Source organism: Aotus nancymaae, unplaced genomic scaffold (genome assembly GCF_030222135.1).
Source record: "Aotus nancymaae isolate 86718 unplaced genomic scaffold, 86718_ANA_hifiasm-v0.15.2.pri h1tg000003l, whole genome shotgun sequence".
NCBI lineage: Eukaryota > Metazoa > Chordata > Mammalia > Primates > Aotidae > Aotus > Aotus nancymaae.
In genome coordinates this window covers 34,937,604-34,959,323 of record NW_026988414.1, presented here as the reverse complement: position 1 = coordinate 34,959,323, position 21,720 = coordinate 34,937,604, and the positions used below count along the sequence as shown (strand labels likewise).

Below are 21,720 nucleotides of genomic sequence, written 5' to 3'. Positions count from 1 at the left end.
AAGACAAGGAAAATTAATAAGCTAAGTATTCATCTCAAGAAAGAATAGCAAAGTTATCTGCAAATAATAGCAAAATCAATCTAAAGAGAGCAGAAGGAGATACAGTAAAACAAGTAGAAATTAGTGAAATTTTAAAAACCAACAGAACTACTGAATAGGGACAAAGGTTTGTCTTTGAAAACTTATAAAAATGAACAGCATTCATGATATTGAGAAAATGCACAGACAATATTCAGAATAAAACAAGGGACAGAGGCCAGGTGTGGTGACTCACACCTGTAATCCTAGCACTTTGGGAGGCTGATGTGGGTAGATCACCTGATGTCAGGAGTTCGAGAGCAGCCTGGCCAACATGGTGAAACTCTGTCTCTACTAAAAATACAAAAATTAGCCAGGTGTGGTGGCGGGTACACCTATGATCCCAGCTACTCGGGAGGCTGAGCAGGAGAATTGCTTGAACCTGGAAGGTAGAGGTTGCAGTGAGCTGAGATTGGGCCACTTCACTCCAGACTGGGTAAAAGAGCAAAACTCCATCTTAAGAAAAAAAGGTGGGGGACTTCCAGGAGCAGTGGCTCAGGCCTGTAATTCCAGCACTTTGGGAGGCTGAGGCAGCTGGATCACCTGAAGTCAGGAGTTTGAGAGCAGCCTTGCCAATGTGAAACCCCATCTCTACTAAAAATACAAAAAATTAGCTAGGCGTGGTGGCTGACACCTGTAATCTCAGCTACTGGGGAGGCTGAGGCAGGAGAACTGCTTGAACTGAACTCAGGAGGCAGAGGTTGCTGTGAGCCGAGATCTCGCCACTGCACTCCAGCCAGCCTGAGCAACGAGAGCAAAACAACATTTTAAAAAAAGTGGGGAGTGGGGAGTGGGAGACAACTTTATATGCAAGAGGTAGATGGTCTGGACCAACCTTCCAACTGAGAATAATCAGAAAAGCTAGAGGAAATATTAAATATTTAATATTTTGAGGGGATTAGAGAATTACCAGGGCAATGAAGAAATTGCAGCGTCAAGTTCTACAAAATAGGAAAGCCAGTGATGCGAACCCAGCATTTGAGCTCATTTTTCTCTGAGAGGCATCTGTCAATCTCAAAAGCAGCAGCAACAATGAGACTGAGTAGCATTTCTTTCTTTTTTTTGGAGGGAGAGTCTCTCTGTATCCCCTAGGGTGGAGTGTAGTGGTGCGATCTTGGCTCACTGCAATCTCCGCTTCCTGGGTTCAAGTGATTATCCTGCCTTAGCCTACTGAGTAGCTGGGATTACAGGCACCTTCCATCACGGCTGGCTAATTTTTGTATTTTTAGTAGAGGTGGGGTTTCGCCATGTTGGCCAGACTGGTCTTGAACTCCTGACCTCCAGTGATCTGCCTGCCTGGGTCTCCCAAAGTGCTGGGATTACAGGTGTGAGCCACCGCACCTGGCTCTGAATGGTATTTCTGATGGACTCATGGGTGGGATAGATGAGGTTACAAAAACTGCAATTTAGGATCTGAAATTTAGGTTTGGGATTGAAACTCCCTTCCCCCAACCCAATATATCCTAGGACTAAGGGTGAATCAAGAATAGGCCATACTCATAGGGACTAAAGGCCAGCTTCAAATCATCTCATTTCCTATGTAGATTAAGAAGATCTCAGACTGACAGCACCTCTACTCTAGCTTACTTGGCATAATTAAATATGAATCTTATATGGAAAAAAATATATGCAGTTGAGCACTGTGGTTTATACCTTTAATCCCAGTTCTTTGGGAGGCTGAGGAGGGAAGATTCATTGAGGCCAGGAGTTGGAAGACCAGTCTGAGCAACATAACGAGAGAACCCATCTCTGAAAAAAAATTAAAAATTAGCTGGGCAAGGTAGTGTGTGCCTGCCATCCTAGCTATTCTGGAGGCTGAGGCAAGAAGATTGTTTAAGCCCAGGTGTTTGAATACAGTGAGCTATAATCACACCACCATACTTCAGCCTGGGTGACAGAGCAAGACCCTGTCTCTAAAGAAATTTTTTTAAAAAGATAATATATCATCCAGTGCTTTAAATTAATCCCTATAATTTTTGTATACAGTGATGAGCACTCATACAAGGAGATTCGTTGTCTGAAAAAACAGGAAAAATCAGTAAACAATAGAAATAGACCCACAGGAGATTTGACATTAAAACTATTTAATATGTTCAAGGAATTAAAAGGTAAGATGGAGAAATTTAGCAGAGAACTAGAATCTATAAAAAGAAAATCCTAGAACAAAGAAGTACAGTAACAGCTTGAGAATAGATGAGAAAAAAGTACAGTAACTTGTGAGCTTGAGAATAGATGAGAAAAAAATACATAGAATAAAGCTCAAATTTACTAAAATGGGACATAGAGATTGATATATGTCATAAAATACAGGGAAAAGATCTTATAAATGTAAGTGGAGTTTCAGAAAGATATTAAAGAGAATGGGGATAAATCAATACTTGAACAGAAAATGTATAAGAATTTTAAAAATTAACAAAAGACACTGTAGATTCAAGAAGGGCTATAAATCTGAAGCAAGAGAAAGACAAAAAAAGCAGGCCAGGCATGGTGGCACACCTCTGTAATCCCAGCACCTAGGGAGGCTGAGGTGGTTGGATCTCTTGAGCTCAGGAGTTTGAGACCAGCCTGGCCAACACGGTGAAACCCTGACTCTACAAAAAAATACAAAAAAATAAGCCAGGCACAGTGGCATACACCTGTGGTACCAGCTACTTGGCAGGCTGAAGGAGGGGGATCGCTTGAATTTGGGAGGTCAAGGTTACAGTGAGCTGAGATTGCACCACTGCACTCCAGCACCACTGCACTCCAACCCTACTTCAAAAACAAACAAATAACAGAAAGAAAGATAAAACCACACTTAGCTGCAAGAGTAAAGCTGCTAAAATCAAAATAAAACATATACATGCACAAAGGCAAAGAAAATCTTAAAAGCAGCTAGAGGAAAGAGATGGATTACTTTCAAAGGAGGCTCAAAGAGAGAGCTGAGTTCACTGCAGAAACAATGGAAGTCAAGAGACAAAGATATTTCCAGACAAGTATTGAGAGAATTTGCCACTATCAGATCTACACCGAAACAGGTAACAAAAATTATTCTTTAGAAGGAAGGAAAAAGATGGAAGATCAGAGGTACAGGAAGAAATAAAAAGAACAAAAAGTAAATATGCATGTAAATCAAAATGAATGTTAAGTTTTTTTTTTTTTTTTTTTTGAGACAGAGTCTCTCTCTGTCATCAAGCTGGAGAACAGTGGCGTGAACACAGCTCACTGCAGCCTTGACTTCCTGGGCTCAAGTAATCCTCTTGCTTCTGCCTTTCATGTAGCTGGGACCACAGGCACATGTCAGCATGCCTAGCTAATTTTTAAACATTTTTGTAGAGACAAGGGTCTCAGTTTGTTGCTCAGGCTGAGAATGGTATAAAACAATAAGAATGTTTAGTAGAGCATTAAATTTATATATAATTATACCTAAACAATTAAATATTAGGATGGGATAAAGGAAGTTGAAGTGAGCTAAGGTTCTTGCATTATCCAGGAAGTAATAATTTTGTACTTCACTTTAAAAAGTTGATGCATGACATTAGCTCTTTAGGTATTTGCTAAAAGAATAGTAAAATAATATATTTAACATACTAAATAATGTATGGGGAGATATCAGTAGTAAATATATACGTAACGTTTTAGAGATAGGGTCTTGCACTATTGCCCAGGCTGGAGATCACTGCAACCTCCAACTCCTAGGCTCAAGCAATCCTCCCACCTGTCTCCTGAGCAGCTAGGACTGTAGGCACAAGCCACTATGCCTGGCTATTTTATTTCTTTATAGAGATAGGGTCTCCATATGTTGTCCAGGCTGATCTCCAACTCCTGGCCACAACTTATCCTTCCGCCTTGGCCTCCTAAAGCACTAGGATTACAGGCATGAGCCAATGTGCCTGGCCAACAAATTTTTTTAAGCAGCTGAAAAGAGACATAGAACAGACATGACAAATGGAAAGGAAATTCTAAGGGGACAGATTTGAACTCAAAGATTGCTAGTAATTACATTAAATGTAGTTTGACTGAGACAATGATTGTCAGATCAGATTTTTTTAAACCACTTACAGAAGACATACCTGAAATGTAAGAATACACAGAGTTTTAAAGTAAAAGGATGTCAGGGCATACCATTGCTAACATTAGCTAAATGAAAGTTGGTGTACTACGTTAACATCAGACAACACAAAAAGCAAATTCATACAATTCCAGGCATTGAGATTGAGCAGGGTTTGTTCTTCAATGAAAGTTCAGGAAATAAATAACTAGAAAATATCTTTATTATATCTTTATTTTTGGAAATGCTCTTTTAAATAACTTGTGAGTCAAAGAATAAATCACAGTATAAATTATAAAATATTTAAAACTGAATGATGAAAACACTATCAAAATTTGTGCAATTGCAGCTAAAGCCATGTATAGAGGAAAATCTATAGATCCCTAAATGCAGATATTAGAAAAGGAAGGCTGGAAGTCAATAAGCTAAGTAAGCATCTCAAGAACTTTGAAACAGAACAATAAATTATACCCAAAGAAGATAAAAAGAAGGATAATAAAGAAGATTTTAAAAAGGATAATAAAAAGATCAGAATGCAACTGAACCACTTTTAAACTATTTGTCACTATCTTTTTTTTTTTTTTTTTTTAAGACAGAGTCTCACTCTGTCACCCAGGCTGTAGTGCAGTGGCACAATCTCGGCTCACTGCAACCTCTCCCTCCTTAGTTCAAGTGATTCTGCCTCAGCCTCTCAAGTAGCTGGGATTACAGGTGCCCACCACCATGCCTGGCTAATTTTTTTTTTTTTAGTAGAAACAGGATTTCACCATGTTGGTCAAGCTGATCTCAAACTCCTGACCTAGATGATCCACCCGCCTTGGCCTCCCAAAGTGCTGGGATTACAGGCGTGAGCCACCGCGCCTGGCCTTTGTCACTATCTTTTTTTTTTTTGAGATGGAGTCTTGCTCTGTCACCAGGCTGGAGTGCAGTGGTGTGATCTTGGCTCACTGCAACCTCTGCCTCCTGGCTTCAAGCGATTCCCGTGCCTCAGCCTCCCGAGTACCTGGGACTACAGGTATGTGCCACCACGCCTGGCTAACTTTTTTTGTATTTGAGTAGAGATAGGGTTTCACCATGGTGGCCAGGATGGTCTCAATCTCCTGACCTCATGATCCACCCACCTCAGCCTCCCAAAGTGCTGGGATTACAGGCGTGAGCCACTGCGCCCAGCCTGTCACTATCTTATAAATGATCAAACTAGTGTACCCTATAATTCTATTTTATTCCTAGTATCTGGCTAACAGGAATGTATACATAATTGTATCACAAGACATGTACCAGAATTTAAAGCAGTCATTCATAAGTAGAAGGAACACAACTGTCTACCAATAGTAGAAAGTATAAATTGTAGTGTATTTATACAGTGGAATAACACTTGAGAATGCAAGTGCTCTAGCAGCCACATGGGTGAATCTCACAAAATATAACATTGTGTAAAATAAACCAGCTATGAAAGAATACATACTCTATCATTTAAAAAATGTTTAAGGGAGTATTAGAAGTTGGGATGGTGGTATTAGGAGTAAGGAGGGATTAACAATTAAGAAGAGACAGACAGTGGGCTATATTGGTAACATTATGTTTCTTGACCTATGGGACAGTTACATGAGTGTGCACCCTTTGGGAGAATGGCTTAATTCATTGGGATGCATTCACATGGTTTGTGTATTTTTTTTTTTGTTTTGTTTTGTTTTTGAGACAGAGTCTCGCTCTGTTGCCCAGGCTGGAGTGCAATGGCATGATCTTGGCTCACTGCAACCTCTGCCTCCTGGGTTCAAGCAATTCTCCTGCCTCTTCCTATGCTGCCAGGCTGGTCTTGAACTCCTGGCCTCAAGAGATCTTCCTGCCTCAGCCACTGAAAGTGCTGGAATTATAGGTGTGAGCCACTGCTTTCGGCCTTAAAAGTTTAAAAATAGAGACGGAAGATACTGTGAACAACTTCATGCCAATATAGTTTTAAAGTTCAAAAGAATAGGCTAATTCCTAGAAAGTAGACATTACCAAAACTGACATTAGTAAAAGATTAGAGAGCCCAAGTAGTACCATAACCAATAATATTGCAGTAGTTAGGTTTTATAGGCTAATACTACCAAATTTACAAGAAATAAATAATCCCAATTCACAGAAACTATTCCAATGTATAAAATAACAAGGGCCAGTCTTAACTCATTCTGTGATGTTAGCATACCCTTTATACCAAAATCTGACATGAACAGCACAAGAAAGCAAAATTACCATGCAATTTCACTGAAGAATAAAGATGGAAAAATCATAAACCAAATATTAGCCAACTGAATATAGCAATGAGGTAAAAATGAAAGACTGATTTGAAATTAGAAAATAAATTAATGTAAATAACTAAATATATTAAAGGAAAAATATAGGAATATCTTAATAAATGCTGAAAAATATCTTATACAGTTTGACATCTATTCATGAAAACAAAGCTTAGCAAAATTGAAACAGAACTTTCCTTAATCTAATAGTAGGAATCTGCCCCAAAAACCTGTAGCAAACATTGTACTTAACGAAGAAATGTTGAATATATTCTTGACGATCAGGAACAAGATGAGTACTTGTTATTAACATTTCTATTTAACACTATTCTGAAAGTCCTAGTCAGTATAACAACAAGGACAAAAAGAAGGAAAAAGGTTTTTAAAAAGAACAGGCTGGGTGTGGTGGCTCACGCTTGTAATCCCAGCACTTTAGGAGGCTGAGGCGGGTGGGGTGGATCAACTGAGGTCAGGAGTTCAGAACCAGCCTGGCCAACATGGTGAAACCCTGTCTCTACTAATAATACAAAAATTAGCCAGGCGTTGTGGCACACACCTGTAGTTCCAGCTATCCAGGAAGCTGAGGCAGGAGAATCACTTGAACCCAGGAGGCGGAGGTTGCAGTGAGCTGAGATCATGCCATGCACTCCAACCTGGGTAACAAGAGCAAAATTCTGTCTCAAAAAAAAGAGAAGAAGAACAAAGCAATTGTTTGTAGATGGTACTATTATCAACAAAGGAAACCCCAAATAATAGAATAGTAAGATTGATAATCAGTATTTTAAAAATCAGTTACATTTCTATATATCAGCAATAAACACAGTCAAACAAAAAAATTTTTTTTGAGACAGGGTCTCTGTCAGCCAGGCTGGAGTGTAATGGCATGATAATAGCTCACTGCAGCCTCAACTTCCCTGACTCAGCTGATCCTCCCGCCTCAGCCACCCAAATAGCTGGGACTACAGGTGTGCACCACTATGCCTATATCTAGCTAATTTTTAATTTTTTTGTAGAGACAAAGTGTTGCACAGGCTGGTCTCAAACTCCTGAGCTCAAGTAATCTTTCCTCCTTGGTCTCCCAAAATTCTGGGATTACAAGAATAAGCCACTGTGTCCAGCATAAGCAAAAATTTTAAAAGAACATTTATAAAAACATAAAAAAAAAATCAAGTGCCCAGGGATAAGTCCAACAGAAGGTAGGCATGGGCCATATGGAGGAAACTATACAATTTTATTGAGAGAATTACAGAAAATTTAAATAAATGGAGATATATTACTTAAGTCCCTGGATTGGAAGACTCCATATTGTAAAGATATCAGTTCCATTAAAACTTTTTGGGCTGGGCATGGTTGCTCACATTTGTAGCCCAGCACTTTAGGAGGCCGAGGTGGGCGGATCACCTGAGGTCAAGAGTTCGAGACCAGCCTGGCTAACATGGTGTAACCCTGTTTCTACTAAAATTACAAAAAATTAGTCGGGTGTGGTGGCAATTGCCTGTAATCCCAGCTACTTGGGAGGCTGAGGCAGGAGAATCGTTTGAACCTGGGAAGCGGAGGTTGCAGTGAGCTGAGATTGTGCCATTGCATTCCAGCTTGGGCAACAAGAGCGATACTCCATCTCAAAAAACAAAACAAAACAAAACAAAACTTTTTGGTATTAATAGATTTAATATAATCTCAATTAACATCTGCACCTGGATTGTGTGTGTGTGTGTGTGTGTGTGTGTACATAAATTGATACGTTGATTCTGAGTGTATAAGGATGGTCAAAGGTCCAAGATTTACTCAGATACTATGTGGGAAAATGTGCATATTACTGTATGAGGTAAATCAATATTGTATTATATCAATTCTACCCAAGTAATGTGTACAGTCAGTGCATTCCAATAAAATTTCAACAAGGTTTTGTTTTAGCAGAACTTGACATGGTATATATAAAATTTACTTGAAGATAAAGCATAATATTAGCCAAGAAAAAGTGTTTGTAAAGCAAATGAAGGGGTCTTGCTTTGCCATATAGCAAATATACTATAAGCCTTCTAGAAATTAAGATACTGTGGTGTTGCATAGAATAACCAATATACAGTCAAGAACAAAACTTACATGTAGTAAAGATGGCATTACAAACCAATATAAATAAGATCAGCCTTGATACTGGAACAAATTGTATACCAGCAATAAACAAAGCAATATGTATCTTTTAAACAAATGCGTATCTTTTAAAAGATACATATCATACCATATACAAAAATATACTGTAATTTGAGTCAAACAAAACAATAACTATCAGTTTTATAGATCCCTTTTATACAATGTTCATTTAAGATTAAAAATATCCCAGAGGTTGACTTTGTGTGGTGCCTCACACCTGTAATCCCAGCACTTTGGGAGGCGGCAGGCAGATCACTTGAGGTTTGAGACTAGCCTGGGCAACATAGTGAAACCCTATCTCCATTAAACATGCAAAAATTAGTTGGGTGTGGTGGTGGGTGCCTGTAATCCCAGTTACTCAGGAGGCTGAGTCAGGAGAATCCCTTGAACCCAGGAGGTGGAGGTTGCAGTGAATTGAGATTGCACCACTGCTGACAGAGACCCTGGCTATTAAAATTCTATCTTATTTACATTCATCTTAGTTGTATAAAATAGTCAGGATTTCATTTGCTAGAAATGAAATGAATCTGAAAGAGCAGGGCTTACAAAAAACTAATAATTAATCAAAATAAATAAAACTCAATAGATTTCCACAAATCAAAATGAGGTTTGTAAAAGTTTTATGAAAATACAACTTTGCAGTAGGGAAGGCCTAAAACAAGAGACAAACCTAAAAAACCATAAAGGAAAAGACTGATACGTTTGACTATGTTTAACTAGTCTGATAGGTTATATGCCAGTTATTTTCCAGTATATTTTATAGAGAGTGATGAAGAAATACATAATTTGGTTGTATATGATTTTCCCCCTAAGTTGTCTCATCAGTGTATACTTTTTGGCAACCAACTTTTTTATTTAAAAATATGTTTTGGAGTTCTTTCATATTCATATAAAGCTAACCCTTTCTTTTTAAATTCTACACAGTATTTCAAAGTATTATGTACCATAGCTTATATAATCAATCACTCTGTCTGTCATGTACATTTAAGATATTTTGAATTTCTCCATTTTACAATGAAGCATATCTTTATATGTTTCTTTGTATTTGTGATTAGTTCTCTAAATTAAATTCCCAGAAAAAATTGCTGAGTCAAAACACATATGCCCATTTTAAATTTTGATACTTTAGAGGCGCTGTCCAAACATAAGCTATACCAGATTATACTCCACTATAATGTATGAGAGTACCATCTCCTACTACTCTTGCCAACTGTGGGTAGTATCAATCTTTTAAATATTTGCTACTAACATGGGCAAAAAAAGTTATTTACCTATAGCTTGTGTGATTATAAATAAGTGAACATCAATAACTAGCGAATGCCAGAAAACTAAACAAGATAAATGTGTCATTTGCTTTCAGGTCAGTGCTGACAGTTGCTTGTGAACAAACTGAAGTTCTGCTTTTTGATCCTATATCTTCAAAGCACATAAAAACACTTTCTGAAGCTCATGAAGACTGTGTAAATAATATCAGGTTAGTATTATAGTGAAAAAGTGAACTTTATCAGTGTGGCCCCAAATGTTCTGTTTTGGAAGTTAGTGAAAATGTGTAATGCCTTATCCAGCAGTGCTAGATGATCCACATTGTGAATTGTGAATCTAATCCCTTATAAAACTAATCCTTTAATTACAAAACTGTTAGCTATTTTGGATTGGAATCTTTCTGAAATACATTTTTAACTTCTATATAATTTTACCTTTTCATATATTAGTGTCATCATTATGAACCTCAGCCATGTATTATGCTAGTCCTATAATGCCTTTGTGCTAATGATCTGTGTAGAATGATGGCAGTCCCATTGCTTATCACCTCTCACTCCCACCCCACCACCCCACAAATACAAACTGTTAAGAGAAAAAAGTACATGCACAGACAATTTCTTTGCAGCATCATTGGAAGTTCCTTAATTATCAGTAATGTGGGAAGTGAATTATAATTGAGCAGTTTGGTGATTAATATTCAGTCATTAAAATGATTGTCATAGAGACTACATAGCAATGTAGGCAAATGCTTGGCATAATATAGGTTAAAATTGTGATAAGAATTATACAAATAGGAGATGATACAGAAGAAAAAGATTAAAAGGAAATATTTTAAAATGCTAACAGTAATTAGAATGGGTGGATTATGAGTAATTTTATATTTTTTCTATGTAATGAGATTATATTACTTTTATAATTATTACTTTTAATTTTCTATAAAAGGAAATATGGAAATTACTATTCAAAGTAAATACTGTATTTTGATGTAACTCCTATGCTCCAAACACATAGAACAAAATAAATTAAATAGCACAAAAAATATAGCAAGTTCTGAAACAACATAAACATCTTTGTGGGCCAGAAATGAAACATGGACACAAATTAAACAGGGCTGAAACCACAGACCAGTTGGCTTTCAGTCTAGCACTGACACCTAGTAGTTTTGCTCCTGTCAGGTAAAAGGATTAAAAAATGCTTAAGTGTTTCATGCGAGGCAGGAACCAGAGCCAGAATCACTACATGAAGTCAGGGGTTTGGTTAAAATATCTGTCTTATTTATGAAAGGCTGAAAAGAGAAAAAAGCTATTCACTACCCGAAGCTATAGGTTTTAGCTGATAAAGACACAGCCTCATCAGTAGCTACTGAATGAAGCCACTTGCTGAGTCAGTGACTTAATGTGTATCTATGACATTTACAATGTCATTATTAAACTGTAGCCCCGAAATGTCATTTTAAGGCCTAGTTGTGAACTGGGAGCCCAGAAGGCCAAGTGGGAGCAACTCTGAAACCATTAAATAGGAGAAGAGAGAAAAAAATTAAAAACTTTTTCTACTCAAAAGAAACCTATAATCCAAATTCTAAATTTATAAAGATATATAATCAGCCACCAGAACATGCATTTCTCTGGATGAATTTAGTTTTATGGAGCAGTTCAACAAAGACTTTATTTTAAAAAATAAATTATTTATTTTTGACTAGGTAATAGCTGCACATAGTACAAAATTCAAAGGTACAAAAAAGGTAAACAGTGAAAAGTAAGTCTATCTCCACCTCTGTCACCTAGCCACCCAGTTTACCTCCCCACAGGCAATCACTGTTACCCATTTCTTGCTATCCTTTCTGAGATAGTTTTTGCATATACAAACATAAATATATATACCCACATATATATGTGTATATATATATTTATATAAATGGTAGTATTCTATACATACTATTACTTACCTAGCCTCTTTCAACTAATAACATGTTTAGAGATCATTTGATATTAATACTCATGGGATTATCTTATTCTTTTTAAGTGCTGCATGGTATTCCAATGATTGAGAGAAATTTTTAAGCCTTTTTAGGATGCTCAGATAAATAAATAAAGGGATACTTTCCAATTAAAGAGAGCTTAAAAACTGAAACAAAAGAGATTGTAAAAGAAAAAGTCAATGTAGTAAAGAACTAGTTAGAACTCTTAGAAATTAAAAATGTCAAGCTGCCCGGAAGTAAACCCAAATACTTAGAGCCAACTTATCTTTGACAAAGCAAAGCAAAGCAAAACAAAACAAAACAAACAAAAAAACAAAAACATAAAGTAGGGAAAGGATACCCTTTTCAACAAATGGTGCTGGGATAACTGGCTAGCCACATGTAGGAGAATGAAACTGGATCCTCATCTCTTACTTTATCCAAAAATCAACTCAAGATGGATTAAGGACTTAAACCTAAGTCCTGAAACTATAAAAATTCTAGAAGATAACATTGAAAAAACCTTTCTAGACACTGGCTTAGGCAAGGATTTCATGACCAAAAACCCAAAAGCAAGTGCAATAAAAACAAAGATAAATAGCTGAGACCTAATTAAACCAAAGAGCTTTGGCATGGCAAAGAAACAGTCAGCAGAAAAAAGAGACAATTCACAGAGTGGGAGAAAATCTTCACAATCTATAATATCCAGAATCTACAACAAGCTCAAATCAGTAAGGAAAAAGCAATCAATCCCATCAAAAAGTGGGCTAAGGAAATGAACAGACAATTCTCAGAAAAAGAATGCTTTATATGGCCAACAAACATATGAAAAAATGCTCAACATCACTAATGATCAGGTAAATGCAAATCAAAACCACAATGCAATACCACCTTACTCCTGTAAGAATGGCCATAATCAAAGAATCAAAAAACAGTAGATGTTGGTGGGGATGCAGTGATCAGGGAACACTTCTGTACTGCTGGTGGGAATGTAAACTAGTACAGCCACTATGGAAAACAGTGTGGAGATTCCTTAAAGAACTAAAAGTAGAACTACCATTTGATCCAGCAATCCCACTACTGGGTAACTACCCAGAGGAAAAGAAGTCATTATTCGAAAAAGATACTTGCACATACATATTTATAGCAGCACAATTCGCAATAGCAATATCATGGAACCAACCCAAATGCCCACCAATCAACCAGTGGATAAAGAAACTGTGGTATATTTATACACAATGGAATACTACTCAGCCATAAAAAGTAATGGATAAACAACATTTGCAATGACCTGTATGAGATTAAACACTGTTATTTTAAGTGAGGTAATTCAAGAATGGAAAACCAAACATCATATGTTCTCACTGATATGTGGGACCTAGGCTATGAGGACATAAAGGCATAAGAATGATACAATTAGGTTTTGGGGACTTGCAGGGAAGAGTGGGAGGTTGGACAAGGAATAAAAGACAACAAATATGGTGCAGTGTGTAATGCTCGGGTGATGGGTGCACCAGAATCTCACAAATCCCCACTAAATATCTCATGTCACTAAATACCACCTCATACCCCAATAATTTATGGAAAAATAAAATTAAAAAAAAAAAAGTCAAGCCTGGCTTGGTGGCTAACACCTGCAATTGCAGTAGCTTGAGAGGCTGAGGCAGGAGATCACTTGACCCCAGGAGTTAAAGGCTGCAGTGATCTATGACTGCACCACGGCTTTCAGGCAAGGTGACAGAGCAAGACTATCTTTATAAAAAGAAAGAAAAAGAAATTATGTCATTGGTATATAAAAAACTCAATAGATGGGATAAACTTTACCTTTTACACCACTGATAAATGAATTAACGAGTTAGAATATAGCACTAAAAATTCACAGAACACAGAAAAAAGGTCAAAATATGAAAAAGTAGTTGAAAGACAGGATTAATTGAGAGATTACAGTGTATATAAAGAGTTATAGAAAAACATTGGTAGAAAACTAATTTTTGAAGATAACAAAGGCTGAGAATTTTTAGCACTGAAGGGCCTGAGACATCAAATCAAAAATGAATTTTATAGTGTCAAGCTGCTGAGACCATCTCGGTCATGGAGACCCCAACCCAGATGGCGCTGAAGGATTTAAGAAACAGAAACAGAGATAGAGTGCAAAAGGTGGAACATCAGGGGTTACAGCATTCCTGGCTGACAGCCTCGAAAAGAGTTTGACCCACATATTTATTGACAGCAAGCAAGTGATAATCATCATTACTACAGTTTATAGATTAACGAAAAGCATTCTTCACAAGGAACAAAGCATTCTTCACTAGTGGGAAGAAACAGGCTCTGACGCATTTATCTACTGCAACTGGAACATGGCAGGGTGCGGGTCCCTCATGCTATTGTTTGTGGTTCCGGAACGCCCTAAGCAGTCTTCTGTCCTGTATGGGTCAGGCATTTATTTCCCTTACTCCAGTAAACCAACAACCTCCAGCAATGTGCGTCACTACCATCATGAGTATGTCATAGTGCTATAGATAACTTGTTTATGGCCAGTTTCTTTAAGACCTGTTTATGACAGGCTTAGGGCCTGTTCCCAGCATCAAGCAGTTTAAATAAAGATAAATTCACATCTAGACAGGTTGTGGTGAAACTCTAGAATACCAAAAATCAAGAGAAAATCTTAGAAGCCACCAAAGTTAGAAGCCAGATTACCTACAGAAGTACGATAATTACACAAACAGATTTCTCATTAGCAATGGTTGATATCAGGAGAAAATGGAGTAATATTAATATATTCAATATGAAGGCAAAATAATGTTCAATACCATGTTATATCCAAGTAAACTGTTAATCCAGACTGAAGAATTTAATTAGGTAAAATGTTAACTGTCATTAATAGGAGGAAGAAAAGAATTAGGAGCTTTGGGGGGTACATGTAAAACAAAATTAAAATTAAAACTCTAGATTAGTACTATCCAATAAAAATGTAATGCTAGCCACATATGTAATTTTTAATTTTATAGTCTCATTAAAAAAGAAAAAAGATAAAATTAATTTTTAATAACTCATTTAACGTAGTATGTCCAATATATTATCATTTCAACATGTAATCAATATAAAAATTATTGAGATATTTTACTTTCATTTTTTTCATGCTAAGTCTTCAAAATCCAGTTTGAATTTTATACTTACAGCACATCTTTTTTCTTTTTTTTTTTGAGACAGAGTCTCACTTTATCACCCAGGCTGGAGTGCAGTGGCACGATCTCGGTTCACTGCAACCTCCATCTCCTGGACTGAAGCCATTCTTGTGCCTCAGCCTCCCAAGAAGCTGGGATTACAGGCAAATGCCACCACATTCAGCTAATTTTTGTGTATTTAGTAGAGAGGGGTTTCACCACATTGGCCAGGCTGGTCTTGACCTCAAGTGATCCGCCTGACCCGGCCTCCCAAAGTGCTGGGATTACAGGCATCAGGCACCGCACCTGGTCATTAGAACATATCTTAATTCAGACCTGCCTATCAAGAACTCAAAAGCAAATGTAGGTAATGGCTACATTACCAAATTGGACAGTATGGTTCTAGATTGTAACAACAAATAAATTGTATGCATGGGGGAGTTTTGTTAAGTGGGAAGGTATAATATGTTTAGGCCCTCTTCATGTTCAAGAGGAAGACAAAAATAAGTAATTTAAAACTCTTCTAGAAAATATATAATTAAATATATGTGATGAAAAAAGATGACTAAAATAATGGAAATACAAACCATTATACCTCTGAAAGCAGCAGCAGGAGGGCAAAAGAAAATAGTGAAAACTTAATCATTTCAGTAAGAGTTTAAAAAAATAAAAAAAAATTTAAGCAAAAAAAGAGAGATCATAAATAGAATATAGAAAACAAGAAGTAGAAAGAGTTCCAAATATATGAGTAGTTCAAAGTAAATATAAATAGACTAATCTTCTTTATTAAGAGTCAATAATATGAATAAAAAGCCAAATTATTTATCTGTTGATCTATCGCTATTTAGCAGTACCAAAAATAAAACCACTGAGAAATGGGAAAAGAATACTGATAAAAATGATCAATATCAGACAGATGAAAGACCAAAGGCTTTAATAAATATAAAATGAAACAGTACACATTAATAAAAGGAAAAGTCTACCCAGGAGATATAATAATTATGAACCTGAATGCACCTTAAATATAGCCTTAAAATACACAAAGCAAAAACAGAATTATAAAGAATTAGAAGTCTACAATGATAGTGAGATATTTTAATACAGTTCTGTCCAAAATTGGTAAATCAAGCAGATAAAAATTAGGCAGTAGGAGATTTTAAAATATCCTGAACAAATGGCTGTTATTAAAAAGTCAAAAAAATACAGATGCTGGCGAGGTTATGGAGAAAAAGGAACACTTATACACTGTTGGTGAGAGTGTAAATTATTCAACCATTGTGGAAAACAGTGTGGTGATTCCTCAAAGACCTAAAAACAACTACCATTCGACCCAGTAGTCCCATTACTGGGTATATACCCAAAGGAATAAAGACACATGCATGCATATGTTCACTGCAGCACTATTCACAATAGCAAAGGCATGGAATCAACCTAAATGCCTATCAATGGCAGACTGGATAAGGAAAATGTAGTACATATACACCATGGAATACTATGCAGCCATAAAGAGAATGAGATCATGTCGTTTGCAGGAACATGGATAGAGCTAGAGGCCATTATCTTTAGCAAACTAATGCAGGAACAGAAAACCAAATACTGCATGTTCTCACTTAGAAGTGGGAGCTATATGATGAGAACACATGGTGGACACATAGAGGGGTGCAACAGACACTGGGGCCTTCCAGAGAGTGGAGGGTGGGAGGAGGGAGAGGATCAGGAAAAATAACCAATGAGTACTAGGCTTAATACCTGAGTGACTAAATAATCTGCACAACAAACCTCTATGACACAAGTTTAGCTATATAACAAACCTACACATGTACTTCTGAACTAAACAGTTTAGAAAAGTGGCTGGGCAGGGTGGCTTATGCCTGGAATCTTAGCACTTTGGGAGGCTAAGGCAAGTGGATCACCTGAAGTCAGGAGTTGGAAACTAGCCTGGCCAACATGGTGAAAGCCTGTATCTACTAAAAATACCAAAAAAACACCCAAAAAACAAAAATTAGCCAGACGTGGTGGCATGTACCTCTAATCCCAGCTACCCGGGAAGTTGAGGCAGGAGAATCACTGTAGCCGCCACCCCGGAGGTGGCGGCTACAGTGAGCTGAGATTTCACTGCTGCACTCCAGCCTGAGCAACAGAGTGAGACTCTGTCTCAAAAAAAAAAAAAAAAAAGTTTAAAAAATGGAATATTTCTTTTAAAAAAAGCAATATGAACAGAGTTAATGCATAGCTGAACAAATAAGAAAAGGTATTTACAATGTTAAAAACTGATAAGGGATTAATACCCAGAATATACAAGGAGTCCTGCAAATAAAAATAAGGATGGCAACCCCAGTAGAAAAATGGGCAAAGGATATGGACAAACAGTTGATAGAAAGGAAACCCCCACAGCTATTATGTATGTAAAGAGAAGCTCAAAGTTAGTAATCACACAAATGAGGATTAGAATAAAATGCCCCTTTACATCTATTGGACTGGCAAAAATTTAAAAGCTGGATAAGCCAAATGTTGGCATGGATGGGTTCTGTGTCATAATGGTTGATGGGGTGTGGATGCTACAACCTTTCTGGGAGGATCTGGGGCTACTAACGCTATGACCCAGCAGGAGTATACAGTCCAGAGACATTCCTGTGGGATCCACAAGAGACCACAGGTCTGAGGTTGTTTGGTGTAGTTTAAGTGTGTGGTAGAGCACTGGAGCCAGCTGGGTGCCCACCATCAATGGGAGAATGCACAGGTGAAATGTGTCAGGTGATGCCAGGGTGATGTTTGGCAATGGGAACCCAGATTAGATATACCTGTGCCACATGTATGAGATTTCAGAACCTAGTAGGTTTTTAGAATGAAGAAAAAGCAGAATATGTAATACATTATCATTTATGCAAATAAAACATACACCCAAATAAGACCAGAATACCTATTTCGTAAGAACACTAACATATAGAAGCACAGAAGCAATGTATCACTACACTGCAATCAGAACAAAATCATTGCATAAATGGGTAGGGGAGGAAATGAAAGTTGGAGGTGGGGATAAATGGAAACAAATGCTTAGACAAAAAAGTGACCTGGGAACCTTGCAAAGATTGGTGATGAAAACATGCTACAATAGGATAAAAGTATGATTAACCCCACCTTCTGCATCTGAGATCTCAAAAACAAGCAAGCAAACAAGCAGGTAGAAAACAAAAACAAAAAGAAAAGATGTAAAACAGAGTTACCAAAATGGTGTTAGATTTAATGTATTTACATTAAACAAATACATGTTTTTAACAACAAAAAATATCCTGAACAGTGTTTCTAATTAAAAACAAATGCTGGATAAAATGTAATGTATATGTATTTTTTTCTTTTCCCCGAGACGGAGTTTAGCTCTTGTTGCCAGGCTGGAGTGCAATGGCATGATCTTGGCTCACCACAACCTCCATTTCCGGGTTCAAGTGATTCTCCTGCCTCAGCCTTCCTGAGTAGCCTGGATTACAGGCATGCACCACCATGCCTGGCCAAGTTTGTATTTTTAGTAGAGATTGGGTTTCTCCATGTTGGTTAGGTGGGTCTCGAACTCCTGACCTCAGGTGATCCACCTGCCTCAGCCTCCCAAAGTGCTGGGATTACAGGTGTGAGCCACCGTGCCTAGCCTATATTTTTCTAATGTGTAGTTGAGCTCATAAGAAAGAAACGAGTCCATGGGCCAAAAATGAAATGGAATCAGGAATGCAAAGAAGTAAACAGGTATTCAGTTGGCTTTTACCCTGAAGGCTTCTGCCAAGTACTGATGATCTTGAGCTTCTGTTCTGACAAGTATGAGAAGTAAAGGGAGCAGGAGAATTAATTCTAGAACCAGTTTAAGGTGAGGAGTTTAGTAGAAAGTGACTCTGCATAGGCTGTGACCCCAAAAGTGCTTACTTTCAGCAAAAAGGTGATCTAGAGATAAACCATCTTGTTCATCTAGGCTGTGGCATTGGGGAGAGGAGTGGCTGAATATCTTATTTTATTTTTATTTTAGAGAGAGACTCTCTCTCTGCCTATTTTGCTAAAGCGTTATCTTATATAACCTACATACTAATCCTTTTAGAGAGAGAGACTCTCTCTCTAAAATAAAATATTTTAAATAAAAATGAAATAAAATTTTATTTTAGAGGCAGAGTCCCACTCTGTTGCCCAAGCTGGAGTTCAGTGGCATGATCATAGCTCACTGCATAGCTCAAGGGATCTTCCCATTTCAACCTCCCGAGTAACTGTGGCTATAGGTGTGTGTGCCACTACCTTGGCTATTTAAAAAAACTTTTTGGCCGGGCGCGGTGGCTCACGCCTGTAATCCCAGCACTTTGGGAGGCCGAGGCGGGCAGATCACGAGGTCAAGAGATCGAGACCATCTTGGTCAACATGGTGAAACCCCGTCTCTACTAAAAATACAAAAAATTAGCTGGGCACGGTGGTGCGTGCCTGTAATCCCAGCTACTCAGGAGGCTGAGGCAGGAGAATTGCCTGAACCCGGGAGGCGGAGGTTGCGGTGAGCCGAGATCGCGCCATTGCACTCCAGCCTGGGTAACAAGAGCGAAACTCCGTCTCAAAAAAAAAAAAAAAAAAAAACCTTTTTTTTTTTACAGACAGGGTCTTGCTATGTTGCCCAGGCTTCTCTCACACTGCTGACCTCAAGCAATCCTCCCACCTCGGCCTTCCTAAGTGCTGGAATTACAGGCATGAGCCACTGTGCCTGGCCCTCTTCTGTGAATATCTAACCACAGTCCAGCACTCATGCATGTATGGGACCTAAATTCACACTACCATATGGTTCAAAATCTCCAGCCAACAATTTTCAATTGGATCCAGGTTGGAAGCACTGTCATGTACCTGTAAAAACAAATGTAAGTCTGCCAAGCGCAGTGGCACACACCTGTAGTCCTAGCTTCCTGGGAGGCCGAGGCTGAGCCCAGGAGTTCATGGCCAGCCTGAGCAAAAGAGCAAGAACCCCTCTCAGAGAAAAGAAAAAAAAAAAAGGAAAACAAACAAAGAAATGCAAATCTTCTCTGGAGGCAAAAAGTCAGTATCATAAAGTTGATTCTCCCCAAATTATTCTATAAATTCAGTGTAGTTTTAGTTAAAATACCAACAGAGTTTTTCACAAAACTTGATCTTAAAACTTACATAGAATAATAAGAACCAGGCATGGTGGTGCATGCCTATAGCATGCAGTCTTAAAACTAGAGTAGATCAAGTGACAATGGAATATCCCAGAAACAGACCTATGTATCTATAAAAATGTTGTATGTGATAGTAGGGGCATTATGAGTCAGCAGGGGGTGGAAATGGAAAAGAGAAGTTTGGCTACATGTATAAAAAAATAGAATAAAATTAGATCTCTACTTCACACCATAAGTGAAAATAACTTCCAGTTAGATTAAAGATCTAATTATAAAAGCAAACCTTTAAAATTTTAGGAGAAAGTATATAATACAGTTGTGTTCTAAGTGTAAGAAAGGAGTTTTTTTTTTTTAGGGGGGGATTTCTAAGTGTAAGAAAGGAGTTTTTTTTGCGGGGGATTATGAGCCACCATGCCCAGCCTGCATTAATTATTTAAAAAAATTAATCTTCACCTTCACCATATATTGCTAAACTGCTCTTCAAAATAATGTTACAAATTTATACTTCATCAGTAATATCTGAGTGTGTATTTCTCAACATTTCAAGAGAAATACCAAGCATTTTTCTGCCAACACTTGGTATTTATTATTTTTATTTGCACTTCCATAATAAATAATAAGCTTGAAAATCTTTCTATAGCTCATTGTAGTTTATCTTACATGATTCTCTGCCTATTTTGCTAAAGCATTATCTTAAATAACCTATATACTAATCCTCTTCTGGTTGTGTACATTGAATATATCTTTACATCTTCTCCTACCAACTATAGCCTATCTTCTCACATTGTTATAATGTCTCTGATTACAATGAAGTTTAAAATTTTTAAGCAGTTGAACTGATCAATCCTTAATTATTTATGCTTTTTGTATCTTAAAAAATCCTTTCTTGGCTGGGCACAGTGGCTCATGCGTGTAATCCTAGCACTTTGGGAAGCCAAGGCGGACAGATCACCTGAGGCAGGGAGTTTGAGACCAGCCTGACCAACATGGAGGAAGCCTGTCTCTACTTAAAATACAAAATTAGCCAGGTGTGGTGGCACATGCCTGTAATCCCAGCTACTCGGAGGCTGAGGCAGGAGAATTGCTTGAACCTGGGAGTGGGAGGTTACAGTGAGCTGGGATTGCGCCATTGCACTCCAACCTGGGCAACAAGAGTGAAACTGTTCCCCCCCAAAAAAAACCCACTGGGGTTTTAAATCTCTCTGTGCATTAAGTATTTTCTGTAGACTGAATAAAATATCTTTGTTATTTAAAACAATTTTTTTCAAATATATGAATATGCTCAATTTTTTTAAAAAAGGTTGACTAGGCCAGGCGTGGTGGCTCATGCCCATAATTCCAGCACTTTGGGAGGCTGAGGTGGGTGGATTACCTGAGGTCAGGAGGTCAAGACCAGCCTAGTCAACATGGTGAAACCCCATCTTAACTAAAATACACACACAGAAAAAATTATCTGGGCATGGTGTCAGGCACCTGTAATTCCAGCTACTTGGGAGGCTAAGGCAGGAGAATCCCTTGAACAACCCGGGAAGCAGAGGTTGCAGTGAGCCGAGATCGCGCCATTGCATTCCAGCCTGGGCAACAAGAGCAACAACTCTGTCTCAAAAAAAAAAAAAAGTTTTACTAACTTTACAGTAGCCTTTTAGAACATATT

The 21,720-nt window shown here is 37.7% G+C and overlaps 1 protein-coding gene across 1 annotated transcript in view; it reads left to right on the top strand.

Moving 5' to 3' along the window:
* Positions 1-21,720, top strand: part of DCAF10 (DDB1 and CUL4 associated factor 10) — a 49,397-nt gene that overhangs the window by 2,036 nt on the left and 25,641 nt on the right. Inside the window, exon 2 of the mRNA XM_021671502.2 lies at positions 9,896-10,009. Coding sequence (XP_021527177.2) covers positions 9,896-10,009 — 114 coding nt within the window. The remainder of the gene's footprint in view (positions 1-9,895; positions 10,010-21,720) is intronic.